This window comes from Pteronotus mesoamericanus, unplaced genomic scaffold (genome assembly GCF_021234165.1).
Source record: "Pteronotus mesoamericanus isolate MK-2021 breed Mesoamerican mustached bat unplaced genomic scaffold, CSHL_Meso_final contig_56, whole genome shotgun sequence".
Lineage (NCBI taxonomy): Eukaryota > Metazoa > Chordata > Mammalia > Chiroptera > Mormoopidae > Pteronotus > Pteronotus mesoamericanus.
This window is the reverse complement of record NW_026555201.1, coordinates 20,302,661-20,318,122: the sequence shown is the minus strand read 5'-3', so window position 1 is coordinate 20,318,122 and position 15,462 is coordinate 20,302,661. Positions and strand designations below refer to the sequence as shown.

Below are 15,462 nucleotides of genomic sequence, written 5' to 3'. Positions count from 1 at the left end.
AAGAAAAGAAAACGAACAAAGTGCTGAATAGAGTTCCTAGAAAAAACTGGGGACACATTACTCATTCAAACCACTTTACAGTGCTTGTTTAACAAAGAAAGCCATAGCTTAAGCTTTGTAGACCTAAAGGTCTGCAGCTTTTCATTTTGTAACAAATAGTTCCCCTAGTTGCTGTGGATTTGGCAAAGACTTTAAGCAGAGCCTGGGCCAGGATTTTGTCATTCTATAAATTTATGATTTAAAAATTCTAGTATTGTCAAACATTTTTGTGACATATGTCAGTGTCATCCCAAATCCCATGAAGGAAAGGTCAGTCAGCTTTTGATAAGTATAAAGTGGGATAATTTTAACAGCATAATGAGTAAAGTTTTTTGAGCACATTTAAATTGAGTCATTCCTCTTAGGGGTTACCAATTAGTCTGTATTTAAAGATCACGACAAGTTATTGGTGGATCAAAACAGAGATGAGTGATGAGGGGGACACGCTGATCGTTATGTTTCATTGGTAACCTTTAAATTGACAGAGTTTTCTTTCATATGATAGCAGCGAGGTGCAAAGCATTATTGGCCATTTGTTTATTTATTTATTTGGTACACATGCTCTGTTGTACAGCATTAGATGTTTACACTGAGCAATCTTTGCTTCAATTTTTAGATATACAAAAAGTATGCAAACAATTTAAACTGTAGCCTTAATAGTGACTCTATAATATTTACTATACATGCAATACTGACTTAAGGCTGGATTTAATGTTTATAGCCATTCTATTTAAAATTTGGTTGCTCACAAGTATGTCTTTTAATGAAATCTTAACCATCTGTGACAGCATGGATTGACCTAGAGGGTGTTATGCTAAGTGAAATAAGTCAGTCAGAGAAGGACAAATAGCTTATAATTTCCCTTGTATGTGAAATCTAAAGAAGAATATAAATGAGCAAACAAAACAGAAGCAGACTTAAAGGTACAGAGAACAGACTAATGGGAGATGGGAGATGGGAGATGGGAGCCTGTTTGGGAGTTGCCAGATGGGAGGGGAGACTGGGGGCCTGGGTGAAAAAGGTGAAGAAATTAAGAAGCACAGATGGGCAGTTACAAAAGATTCACAGGGGTATGACGTACAACATAGGGAATATAGGCAATAATATTGTGATAACTATGTATGGTGCCGGTTGGGTGCTGGAAATATTAGGGGGAACGTTTTGTAAAGTATAAGATTATCTGGTCATCTGAATGCTGTATACCTGAAACTAATACAAAATAATTTTGAATGTAAACTGTAATGGAAAAAAAATTTTTAAAGAGTATTTAGAAGGGGACATCCAGTCACCTTCTCAAAAGAAATTTGAGTAGCATAATTCCCTTTCTATAATTTCACATTACCTTTTCAAACATTGTCACAAATAGAACAAGAAGTAAGGGCTTACAGGAAGAAAGGCTTAGGAGAAAAGATGATATAGATCTTATATCTAGATCATATGCTAGACATTCTATTAAAGTCTCATTAAAATTACATTCTCATTTAGACTTCACAATGCCTGTATTAAGTCAGTGTTACATTTTATAGATCCCAGATCTCTTTGATTTTCAGGTTTATACCCATATTCTCCAACTACTTGGTGCAGTAATAAAGCATTTTATATAATCCCTTATTCACTCTGAATTAATGGGTCTTATATGGACAGTAAGAGAATAACAGGGGAAAGTGCCACCTTCTTATTATATTTTAAAAATAGTATTGTCTCCGGTGTGGTAATACTTTCCTTTAGCCTTGTTATCCTTGCTTCTTATTACATTTGTTGACACCATTTGCATGTCAGTAAGGCAGCAACCACAAGCATAGATGAAGCGCTGCTAAGGCATGTGACCGTATTACTAATAATCGCTTCTCTGCTGCAGCAACATTCTGTTGAGACCTCATCATAGAGCTGTGCGCCCCTCAGGGTGCTGATTTTTCTTCTGCCCACCTGTGCTGTTCCTGCCTTGCCATCCCCACTGCCACCATTCCAGCCTCAGCTTCACCATCGCTGGCCAACGCCAGCATCATAGCCTTCTTCTTAACTGGTTTCCTGCATATAATCTTTAGTCCACTGTAATTAAGATTCCAAACAACAGTCATTGATATATTTACAAAATGTGAATCGAATTATATCATCTTTCTGCCAAAAACTCTCCAATGGCTTTCTTTAGCAACTCTACTGAAATATAACCTTCTTATAAAATATTTGCACAAAATCAGGCCCCTGTTTACTTCTCAAACTTTGTCTCCTATCCAGTGGTGTTCTGGGACTGATACTTTCTGGATCGTTAGATAGTCAAGAATTTTGCAAGCCAGTGATGTCATGTTGGTAGCTTGAAACAGACCATGGCAGGAGTGTTTACAGAACTCAGCAAATGCTACAGATCAGGGCATTTTTTTGTATTTATTTAGGAGAGCTGGTTGTTAATTATTTACCAGCACACCGCTCTTTGTTATTGCTCTCTGTCTTACTCACCATGTTTCACTTACCCTTGTTTTGTCTGTTCTTCTAACAGCTAGGCTTGCTCCCCGAACTGTGGAGTCTTTGCCTTTGCCATTCTCTTTGGATCTTCCTCCTCTGGACCCTCATATGACCGGCTCCTTTTCAACATTCTAGCCTAAGTCCAAATGTCACCTTCTCAAGATGCTTCCCATGACTACCTTATCCAAAGGACTGCCATTTGTGACTCTAGTTTCTCTATAACATCAGCTTTATCCCTGTAGCCTAGAGTGATGTGCTCTTATATCAGCTTGTATTTGGTTGCAAGGCACAGAAAACCAAATAGTAATAAGATGTGTGTTTGTTTCATAAACAAGAATTATGGGTTGCACAGGGCAAGGCTAGGGTAACAGCTCAGTGATGACATCAAGGGCTAAGTCCCTTCTTTCTTCCTCCTCCGCCTTTCTTAGCATGTAATGGTATTGTCAAAATCACAGAATGGCTCTTTCGCCTTTGGGAACTTTGAGATATTATAGCTGGTAAGAGAATGGGAAAACAGGAAGGGTGCAAAAACCAACATGCTGAAGGCATATGCCAGCAGTTTGTCTATTTAAAAAGCTTTCCTTGAAGGAGAATTTGACTTGGGTGGTGCACACACAGTACAATATACAGATGATGTGTTGTAGAATTGTACACCTGGAACTTATATAATTTCATTAACCAATGTCACCTCAATAAATTCAATCAAAATAAAGAAAAAAAAAAAGCTTTCTTGGAAGCCATACCCAGTGACTTTTTACGTTTGCAACAACTTGGCCAAATTGCAAAAAATGTCTAGGAAAAGAATTGTGTTTGGTTTCTATAGCTTTTGCAGTAGAAGAGTGAGAGGGATTCTATGGTTTCAGGTGGCTTTGGGTCAAATAATTTATATTGTTTGCCATACTATCCAATAAATTTTTATGGAATTAGTGAGCAATATGCTTTTAAGTGATCCAGCTTCAAAGGAACTTCATCCAAATTCAGGATTTAGATGAGTCATGGGTTCAATTTGGCAGTATAAATGTCAATCAAGTTAATCAAAATTTATCATTAAGGAAAGAGATGATAATTGAACTATTCCAGATCTCTGGAAGCTCATCTCATTCAAGTTGCAATAGTTTGTTGTTGTTTCTGGTTACAGTGTTCAACCTATTTGAAAGAAAATGTTTCCAAAATATGTAATCTTACCATCATAGACAATTTGATGATAATTTGATCATTTCTCAATGTTTTATCAACATGAACACATTGATTATAACCATAATGTGTTGAAGGGTTACCTTCTGAGACTTTGGGCACTCATGACTATTTGTCCCAGTGTACAATGGTCCGTGATGCCAGATTTAAAAAATAAATTTGCCATACCTTTATTGTTTTATTTCTGATCTCTTCTCTGTGACAGAATAGAGAAATAAGGGGAACATGGGACTGGAGTCAAACACATCTGGGTTTGAATCCTGGTCCTACTGTTTACTAGGTGTATAGCCTTGGGCCGGATAATTCATCCTTCTGAGTTTTAGTTATTGTTGTTTTTATTTTATTTTTTTACTTTTCTTTAACTATATAATGGAAACCGTAGTAATGCAATTATATACTTGTGAGAATTTTATAAGATGATCTAAGTAAGTACCGAATAAATGATGACCATCAACTTCTTTCCGTCTGGGTCACGTATTGAACTCCCAGTAGTACCCTGTAAGGTACATTTGTGAGCCACTGCCTGTACCAGAACCATCGGAGATGACAACTGAAAAAAATGATTTCAAGGCTCTATTCTCAATCTCATTTTTTTAAATCTCAATTTTTAGTAAATGGTCCAGTGTTAAATTTTATGTTACCTAAAATCTGAGAACCAATACTTTTAGCCTTCTAGCACAGATTTGTTGCTCAGATTAGCATAACCTCTGTGAACGGCCTTGGAGATCAGTGCTGGCAATGATTTTAAGAACATGGATTGCTGAAGCCACTTCTTAAAGGCAGCCCAGATTCTAGAGCTATATTGCCAGGATGCAAATCCTAACTCTACAACTTACTAGCTCTTTCCTTGGAGAGGTACTTTTTAATGTCATGGGTCTCATTTTCCTTTTCTGTAAAATGGGGATGATAATAGTACTTACCTCATAGTGCTGTTAAGAGAAGGAAAATGTTTAGATCAATGCCATACTAAGCACTCTATGTGACAGCAATTAGTATAATGATAACATTGTTATTAGAATCTCCAGGATGTAGCTTGAGAGTCCATATTAACAATTCTCAACATAACCACACAGTGTAACCACTGGGAGCTCGGAAGACCCTGATGTCCAGCCATACCCCACAGCGATGAAATTAGAAATATATATGGGAAGGATCTAGGTATCTGTTTTTTAGTTTTATTTTTCCCAGTGCTCCCAGGTGATTCCAGTGGATAGACAAGGCTGAGAACCCTTTCTCCATAGCATTTAAAAGCTCTTCAGGTGGTTCTGATGATCAGTGAGTACTGCCTGAGAGAGGTATATAGACATCCCTTGCTTTCTTGTGCCTCACTTTATTGCGCTTCACAGATGTTGATTTTTTTTTTTTTTTTTTTAACAAACTGAAGGCAAGGTCTGCCACCAGCAAAATACTATGATTCACTTTATTGTTATATTTGCTTTATTGTAGTGGCCTGGAACCTGACTCGAAATATATCCAAGGTATGCCTGCATTGGTAAATGGATAGTGGTTAATGTTTATTGAGGGAAGGAAGATAAAGAGCTCAGCCTCTGATCAAGGAAGCCTGCAGAGCACAGAGCCATTATAAAAGTACTAAATGGTGAAGGAAAAAGCTGCTAAAAGAAAAGCTGTGATTGGAATAAAAATAAAAGGCACAGGGTTTAGATTCACTTAGATTCAGATACCAAACCCAGGTCTCCTATTTGTTAATGAGATACTTAAATTCTCTATAAGCCTCAATTTTTTTTTCATTGCATAATGTGGATTTTTACTAACTCATAAGGTTGTTATAAGGATAAAATGGGTTAGAAGATGAAGCTTTTAGCGTAGAGTGACCCCTGTTTCATAGACAGTAAGTAAGAGTTTAGTGTTGCTTTTAGAAGTGAGGATTAATGGAGTGCAGAGTATAAGAAAGAGTGAGGAGTCAAGGATAATACTGAAGTATTTTGTTTATGCGATAAATGATAGAGGTATGAACCAGAGAGCTGGCAGACAAGAGGAGTTGGTTTCCGAGATCTTCTTGCTTTTGTTATGTTTGTAAATCAGCCTCCCCAGTCTCCTTATTTAATATTCCTCCTCATCTGAGCTGCACTAATAAACCTAGACTACTACATCAGTAATTGTATCTGGTAAAATAGTTCCATAAAATAAGTGTAAGGAAGTTCTGAATAAGAACCTTAAGGGAGTTCACAAATAAACTACACAAACTTTATTGCAATAGTTTTAAGAACAAATATTTTGCTGACTCAAAGGCTTCTTTTGCTGCCTTCCAGATCCAGGCCTTGCAGGTTTCTGGCACTTTTACAGAGCTAAAGGGAATCAGAATTCCATTTAAAACTGCCGTCTCGTATATAGTTCATCACTCACCACCTCTTTGTTTGCAGCAGCAGCCAGGTCTGGGCTGGAGGGACCTAAAAATCACTTTTTTTCACTTTAGGTTTTTAGACTTCTTTTGGCCTTTAGCAGCTGCTGCATGTCTCATAACCTCACAATACTAGATTCTTTTGTGTGGGTATGAGCAAGCTGGTTCAGGCCCAGGCAGGCACTGCTTCTCTGTTCTGTGCTTCTGATCAGATAGGCAGAGATGGAAGCCAGGTCACCAAGTCCATTGCCTGTGCAACCAGGAAAGAGATTCTTGTCTCCCTTCTTGCGGGTACCCGCAATGGTTACAATGGGTTCTTTCTCATTTATTTGATGGAAGGGAAGAAAAAGACCTAATACTGTGTCCCAAGTTAATGATTTAGCAATTCCTCCTGAATTTTCTTTCATCTCACAATTATGTCTTAATAAGAATTGCAAATGGTCTATAGTGCACTGTAACAGGGCTGGGCCAGCTTTTAATATCTTAATGAGTGTGTCTAGTTTCTTTGATGGTTCTTTTTTGAACAATATTTCTCAACTTTGGATGGTTGTAGGAATCATCTGGAAGCTTTAAAAAAAACCTGATGACTAGATCCCTCTTTTAGAAACTTTGATTTAATTGGTCTGAAATAGAAGGCTGGTTTAAAAACTCCACAAGTGATTCTCATAAGCAGCCTTTGTTAAAGAATACTGGTTTAGAAGGTGGGTAGTAACTACCACTAATTACTCTTATGCATGAGCTTTTATTAATAATTCTGAGATTCCTGGAAGAATCTCATTCAACATCCTGTTACATCAAGGTCTTAAAGAATAACAGAAAATACAAGAGTTCCTGCACTGCTTGGGGCTGAAAGAAACCTGAAAGATCATTTCACTTTCTCTCCGAACAGGGTCTGTGAACCAACAACTTCAGAATCACCAAGCATTTGTTTGAGGTAAATTTTTGAGCCTTAGTCTCACACCTCCTGAATCAATCTCTTTACGCTGGAGTTGAGGCAAAAAGAACCTACATTGTAATAAGTTCACCTAGATTGTTCTTGGGCACATTCATGATTTAGAACCATCAATAATCTGTACCAGAGCTTCTCAACCCTGACTGCACATGAAAATCACATAGAGGCGATAAAAATAGCCATGCCAACTAGGCCAGTGGTTCTCATCCTTAGCTGAACTTTAGTATTACCTGGAGGGCTTTAAGAAGCCTCATGCTAAGACCTCACCCTGTGCCAATCACATCAGTCTCTGGGGGTGGAACCCAGCCATCTATGGTTTTTAAAGCTCCCCAGCTGATACTAATCTGTAGCCAAGCGTGAGAGCCACTGTTCTGAATATTCTGGTTCAATTTGTTTGCGGTTGGTCTCAGACATTATTCATTTTAAAATGTACTCCAGATCATTGTAATGTGCATCCAAGGTTGAAAGCTCATGAATATCAGATTTTTACCTTTTCTGAACTTTTGGGTATTCACCCAATACCCCTTAGCCTACAGATCCAGGCTTGCCCTACACCAGACCCAAGCCAGCTTTAACCAAGCTGCTGGTCTGGTCTCATGAGAAGTTACGTGTCCACCAAGACGTAAATCTCTGACTCGTGCCTTTCTGAGTCAGTCTCATTCATTAATCTATCATTCATTCAACAGATATGTATCAAATACCGAATATTTGTTAAGTACTCTGTACTGAACTGTGGATGCAATAACAAATAAAATATTGTTCCTGACAGGTCAAGAAGCTTATAGATTTGCAAGGGTATCTTTTATTTTGCAAACAGGTATTGCAGAGAGTAATAATTATTACAATGGATGAGTGAACAAAGACCTGTAGGAATACAGATATGATAGTAACTAAATATGCCTTGGAGAATCCGGGAAGACATATCTAAGGAGATGCTATGTAAGCCAAGTCTTCTGTAGGTGACGTAAAACACCCTCCATGGTGTGTTTCCTCTCTGCTTCATCTCTTGTTGCTCTTGCCCTGGTTTCAGCTTCAGCCATACTGAACTCCCCTCTGTTCTCTGAATGTCCCATACTCTCTTGACAAGACTTCAGTCTGCATTTATTTTCCTAGAACATTCTACCAATTTTTCCCACCTGCACTTCCTACCTAGACTCTGTTTAGCTGTTGTTACTGACACAAAGAGGTCTTCTCTGACTTCATGGATGATGATAAATGTCTTTGTCATCATGCACTGACTTGTAGTACATCTTTTATAGCACATGCACACTTTATTGCATGTCTATGATCCCTCAAATCTGTAAATTCCATGAAATTTAAAGCAACCTAGAGCAACCTACTGTCTCCTTTACTACTATGTGTCCTATGCACAGAACAATTCCTGGAACTCCTATGTGTCTTAGAGTGGGGCTCATTGGGTTCCTATTGAATGGGACTCTCTGTGCTTGAATGGGACCCTAATGTGACACTAGATGAATGAATGAATGAATGAATGAATGAATGAATTGCATTCCAGGGTCAGGGGATGATATGTGCAGAGTTACAGAGGCATGACCTCTGTGGCATGTTCTAGAATAACAAAAAATTTGGATGGCCAAAGTATAAGATGGGCAGGAGGAGGTTTCTAGAGATGAGTCAGAGGAGGGCAGTTGTTAAGAGCCTTGTGTATAACCCTGAGTGGTCTGAGCTTCACCGTGTAGGCAGTGGGAAGCCAGACAAGGTTTTATGAAGGAGAGCATAATGATGAGGTTTATCGTTCAGAACAGTCATTCTGGAAGCAGTGTGGAGGATGGACTGAAAAAGAAAAGGTTAATATAAAGAACAGTTAGAAGATGTTCAGTACTACAGGTAAAAGATAATAAAGACTTCCCTGAAGTAATGAAGCAAAGGGGCTCCATTCAAGAAGCATTTTTCAGAAAAAGTCTTCAGTACTTGCTGAGTAACTGCTGAACTTTAGCATCACCTGGAGGTGAATGTGAGAGACGATACCATGGCCTAGCATGAGAGACAGGCTGGGGAGGCTGTAACAAAAATATGGAGTATAGGAAAAGAAGAGCTAGTTTCAGGGTTAAAAAAATAGCTCATTTTTAAACACCTTGAGAGTTTCATATATCTGAGGATGTCTAGGTGTAGAGTCTTTTGTGCAGTTAGAAATGTGTAAAATTCTTAGCTTGGAACCCCATTGAATGTGGATATGGCTGGTGTTGTTCAATTGACTATGTTGACTTCTAACTTAGATAAAAAGAGACAAATTTTTGAAACTGGTAGTATCACATTGATTTCATGATTTGTGCTTTTTTGGGCCATGATTGGCAATATGTCAAGGGAAAGTCACTTACTGGTTTTATTCTTTGGTTAGATGCATACACCTATGAAAACCCCACCTGAAATCTGAGGTGGTAACAATTTTATTTTAGGTAGCTATGCTCTTAGGTAGCTATTCCTTTCTCATTTGGTAGTGAGTTCAGAAAGGAAGTGTCATAGTCTTCTTGTTAAACTTAGAACCATGTCTAATAGGAACACATGTGGAAATTAGTGGATGGATGAATAGATGGATGGATGAACAAATTTGTAATCTAATGGCAGGGATATGGAACACTTTCTGGAAGTAACCATGTATGGGTTGAAAACCTATTTTATACATACATGCCTAAGTGACTTTTCAGCAAGTCACTGACTGCATACAGCAACACATGGAAAAAAGATCACCATAGGCATTTTAAAATGCCTATGGCATTTCATCATATCATGTTCTTTTGGCAAAGCAGAACCAACGTGGGAGTTTTAAAGCTATGGCTATAAAAAAACCTTTTCTTCATACTTAACCTTTGATATTGTTGCATGAAAGAGAAGTATTTAAATTAATTGTTATTAAAATCTCCTTTGCTTGGTACTGTCCTAGAAGCTGGTAATTGGATACATGGCCAAATTTTTATTTTAGGAAGACAACTTTGTGAATCATATGAAGAGGCTGGAGGAGGAAAAAAATGGTTCCAGTTGGCCAGAGGAGAGATGATGGTGAAGGCTTGGTATAGCGCAATGTCAGTGAATTGGAGGAAGCCCATTAATTCATTCATTTACTTTCAAATATTTATTCGCTGTAAGATACCTGACTTGGGAAGCAGTATTGGCCAAACCAGATAAATTCCTACCCTCTTGGAGTTTATAGACAAGTTTAAGGGATGTACATTAATCAAATCATTATACTAATAAATGTAAAATTGCAGATATGAGAAAATGTGGTATGGTTAAACTGAAAAAAAATCTTAGAAGTAAAATTGACAGGACTCAGAAAAATCAAGATGGTAGAAGAGTGAATGGAAGTCATGCTGACCTCCTCCCAGGACCAATTACGACTATATTGTGGAGGAATCACCTAGAAAAAACAACTGAACAATAGTGAAAGAGGGGCCTTATAACATCAGACAGACAGAAGAATCAGCTTTAGCACAACCTAACTAGTAAGGAGTGTGGTAGACTCGATAAGGCAGGGGTGGTGCCTATGGATGGCAGCACCAGAAGGATATTGAAACGGCCAGTTGGATCCCCCTGAGAAGAGCGGGGTCTAAACCATAAGCGAGGATCTCCAGCCTACAGCACCAGAGCCCAGAAAGTACCCAGATAACAACCAGCTGTGAAAGCGGCAGGGTTGCTCTCTGCCAGAGATGGGCAGCTGTAGGCACAAAGAGCTTTTTAAAGAGCCAAAATATAAATTTTTATTTGCAGCCACTTACCCTGGTCTCCAGTAAAGGCGGGGGCAGAGTGGGCTAGAGACACCTGAGGAGAGACTAGGGAAGGAGGCTATGGGGAGAGAACTGAGAGAGTAGCTGGCAGGATCCTGGTCCTGACTCATCCCGCATACAGTAGCAGCAGTCTTGCTCAGTCAGACCACTTCCCTGAGTGGCAACAGCCTGAGAGGATGCAATAACTCCACCCCCAGGAGGGACTCGGCCCTGGCCTGGTGGTGCTAAAGCCTGACTGCTGAGTACAGGGTGTCAACCACAGATAGTAGATCCCTGGTTAAAGGGGGTGCAGAGTGGTCTAGAGACTCTTGAGGAGAGACTGGAGACAGAGGCTTTGGGGAGAGAACAGGACAGAGTAGCTGGCAGGATACCAGTGCTGACTCTTCCCCCATAGGGTAGCAACCATCTGGCTCAGGCAGACCATTCCCCTGAGTGGCATCAGTGTGAGAGGACCCAATAACCCCACCCACAGGGGAATCTGCCCTGCCCTGTGGTGTCCAAGCCTAACTGCTAAGTGCAGAGTGACTGGATTAATGACTGAAGGGGACAGTCACAGACAGTAGATTCTTATAAGTCTTGAACAGACTACCTAAGGTCAGACAGGGTCAACATCTGACATCATCAGAGGCAGGTCCAGAAAGAGAAAACAACAGTCTCCTACCATAGAAGTTCACACCACAAAGTCAGGAAGTCAAGACAGATCAATTTTAGAAGCAGAAGCAAAAGAGAAGAGTCTCACAAATAATGAGAAGTCAAAGAAACACCCCCCAATTGAAGGGAAAGGAGGAACCCCCAGAAAGAGAGCTAAATGAAACAGAGGCAAGTAAACTATCAGATATTGAGTTCAAAACAATAGTTCTGAGGAAGCTCAATGAGCTCAGAGAGAATTACCAAAAACAACAGGGAAACTGCAAGGAACTTAGTGCAAACTGTATCAGCATGAAAAAGGACATAGAAACTATCAGTAAGAGTCAAGAGGAAATGAAGAGTACAATTTCTGAATTGAAGAACACAGTAGAAGGAATCAAAAGTGGGCTCGATGAAGCAGAGAATTGAATCAGTGAGCTGGAGGACAAGGTAGAAAAAGCTCCCAGAAAGAGCAAGAAAATGAAAAAAGACTAAAAAAGAATGAAGAGGCATTGAGGTAAATGCAGGACAACCTGAAACATAATAATATTCATATAATAGGGATACCAGAAGGAGAAGAAGAGGAACAAGGGATAGAGAACCTGTTTGAAAAAGTATTGATGGAAAATTTCCCTAGTTGGAGGAGGGAAAAAGTCACACAAGACCAGGAAGCACAGAGGGTCCCATGCAAGAGGAACCCAGTGAGGCCCACTCCAAGACACATCATCATTAAAATGGCAACTATCAAAGACAAACAGAGAATCCTAAAGGCAGCAAGGGAGAAAGTAGTAGTAACATATAAGAGAGCCCTAATATGGCTAGCAGCTGACTTCTCAACAGAAACACTACAAGCCAGAAGGGAATGGCAAGAAATATTCCAAGTCATGAAAAGCAAAGGCCTGCAACCAAGACTGCTCTATCCAGCAAGGCTCTCAATGAAAATGGAAGGCGAAGTAAGGAGTTTCCCTGACAAAAGAAGGCTAAAAGAATACACCTCCACCAAACCCGCATTGCAAAATATGCTAAAGGGACTGCTTTAAGAAGATGAAGAACCTAGGAATCTAGGAATACCCAATTCCTTTCACAGTCACCAATACTTGATATTACCAATATTTTTAATACTTATTAATCTGATTGTGACAACGATGTGTTATTTTCATTGTTACTTTATTATTTGTTGAAACTATACCTGTTTTTGTATATTTTCTTCCTATTTCTATTATTTTTAAAAAGCTTTAAATGACTTTTTGGTGTTCTTTATCCATTTTTTGGTTAAGTGTTTGTACAATTTTTTCCCTAAGAAAAAAAGCCAACAAACCTATTAACCCTTTTCTAGATGTGTTACAAATACTTTCCTATTCTATTACTTGTCCTTTAACTTTTTTATATGTATATTACTGTATTGTCTTAAATGTTTAATATAGTCATTTGTCAATATTTTACTTTATAATATTGAATTATAAAGGGTTTGAATATTTTACTTCAGAGTAAGAAAAATATTATTTTGTATTTTCTCCTAAAACTCCTTAGATTTTACATACTGATTTTTAACTCACCTGAATGTTTTTGTATAATGTGTGAAATAGGGCTCTATATTTGTTTCATTTCAAGTAATAGTGGTTCATGCACCTTATTTGTCAAATAAGCCTTATTTTCCCCATTGATTTGAAATATCAATTTAATCATATATTATTAGACAGATACATATGTTTGTTTCTAGAATGCTCATTTTATTTCATTGATCTACGTGATTATTTCTGTGCTGGTGTTCTGTTGTTTTAATTGCTGAGACTTTATAATGTATTTAAATTTTTAAATATTTTATAATGGATTTTGAGATTTAAAAAAATAAATAAATAAAATCAATCTACATTAAAACAAAAAAAGAAAGAACTCCTACCTTTTGTGACAACATGGATGGAACTGGAGACTATTATACTAAGTGAAATAAGCCTGTCAGTGAAAGGCAAATACCGTATGATCTCACCTGTAAGGGGAATCTATTCAACAAAATAAACCAACGAACAAAATCAACCACAGGCATGGAAACATGGAGCAGACTGAAAGTGACCAGAGGGGATGGGGAAGGAGGACAATGGTGGAAAGAAGGGGAAGGAACTAGACAAAGAACATGTATGAGTGACCCATGGACATGGACAACAGAGTGGGAATTGACTGTGGGGGGGTGGGGGTGCGATGGGTGGGGGAGGGCAAAGGGGGGAAATTTGAGACAACTGTAGTAGAATAAACATGACTTAAAAATATAAAAAGAAAAGTAAAATTGACAGGACTCATTTGGTTATTGGAGTATCAGAATACATAAAAGACATGTTTCCTGATCTTTCTCCTCTGAAAGAATATCTAAACTGATTGGTGTGACAGATATATCATACATGAAATGACATCAAAGAACATGTGTTCAGTGACAAATTGTATGGAAGTTTAGATCAATAAACTATGAATTATAAATTCTGATTTTTGCAGTTAATTCCACTTAATTTTCATTGTTACCATTCAGTTGGAATAATGGTACTTTGCTGATGAGACACAGTTCACTGTAGATCTTTCTATTTTGATTTTTTTTTCCATTCAGATGTTGCCAGAGCCATTGAATTACTGGAAAAACTACAGGAATCTGGAGAAGTACCAGTGCACAAGCTTCAGTCCCTTAAAAAAGTGCTTCAGAGTGAGTTTTGTACTGCTATTCGAGAGGTATGACACCAAGATTCTAATAACTATTTTCAGCCATACATACGTCTTCTGAACGGAAAACATGTCTTTTCCCCATGAATAGTTGAAATAGTTAAGACTGGAACTACATCTTTGCCTTCTGTTTTTAGCTCCTTGGACAGATGATAAAATATAATTTAGTCTGCTAAATTCTTAAATTAGATCCAGTCAGGATTTATACAGTCATATAAAACCAAATGTTGATCTTCTCGTACAGTAAAGTGACTGCCGTATTTGCAGGTAACTGTTACAGCTAGTTTAAACTATTTAGAGTTCACATAAAGTAACCTGGAAATTCAGTTAGAAATAATCATAATTAATAAGGTCTGAGATTTTCTTAAAAGAACATTCAGCCAGTCTTTTACAGGTAAATCTGAAAGAGTAACTTCCTACTTAGTAAAGTTATAGTTTTTCAAACTAGACATTACTCTCTAGTGCAGCAATTTTCAACCTTTTCCATCTCATGGCACACATAAACTAATTACAAAAATTCTGCTGGACACCAAAAAATATGTGTTTTTTGTTTGTTTGTTGGTTTTTTTTTTTGCCAAGCTGAGAGGAAAATAGGTATAATTTTTACTGATTTACAAAAAATAATAATAGTAATTACCTACCCTTTCTGCTCCAAGGTGATTTTTTAAACAAATCAGGTGCCTATAATTGTACATATGGATTTCTGGTACCAAGAATTAACCAATCAGACACAACCAGTAAGATGCAACTGTATTATATGACCTATATATTTATGGTTGAAGACAGGGCATTTACACCAGATGGCTAATGTTGTGTTGGCTGTTGTCATTTTTTTAATTTGATAATCTAAAGGAAAAGAGGTCAGTGCCCCTGAATAAATAGTCAGGTATTGGATGTTTGTTTTAAAAATTCTTCTGGCACATTGGTTGAAAATCGCTGGTCTAGTGCAATACTGGAAAATCTCTGAACAGGCTGATAGGCCCTTCTGACAAATTTGTAATGCTTTCTTGATTAATGGTTTTAAGATTCCTAAGGTGAAACAAGTATGTAATAATGATTATTTGAATTTTATATTGATTTGTGGTGGAATGGACTTGCCAACTAATGAATGTAATTGTTTACAAGAGAGTTTCCATGAGAAATATAGGCTGTATGCTTTTTGAATGAAATAATATTCAGTAAGCCCATCACCCCTTCCTTATCAGTTACTAAGAAATTATTTGTTAATTAGAACCTAAAGTCCATAAATTCAACATACCTGCCTTGCAAGACATCCCCAATAATGATTACCTGCCATCATCCTCTCCAAAGAGTTGACCCTAATGACTACCTGGAGAGCTTGGTATAGCAGAGGGCATATACCTCTCAGGGAATGTTTGTATCAA

The 15,462-nt window shown here is 37.9% G+C and overlaps 1 protein-coding gene across 3 annotated transcripts in view; it reads left to right on the top strand.

Moving 5' to 3' along the window:
* LIN7A (lin-7 homolog A, crumbs cell polarity complex component) overlaps positions 1–15,462 on the top strand; it is a 146,886-nt gene that overhangs the window by 34,213 nt on the left and 97,211 nt on the right. The window contains exon 2 of one of the 3 annotated variants that reach the window (XM_054580159.1): positions 13,968–14,060. In XM_054580159.1, the coding sequence (XP_054436134.1) occupies positions 13,968–14,060 (93 nt within the window). Of the gene's footprint in view, positions 1–13,967; positions 14,087–15,462 lie in introns of those variants that run through there. The other 2 variants (XM_054580160.1, XM_054580161.1) reach the window with 2 other exon arrangements.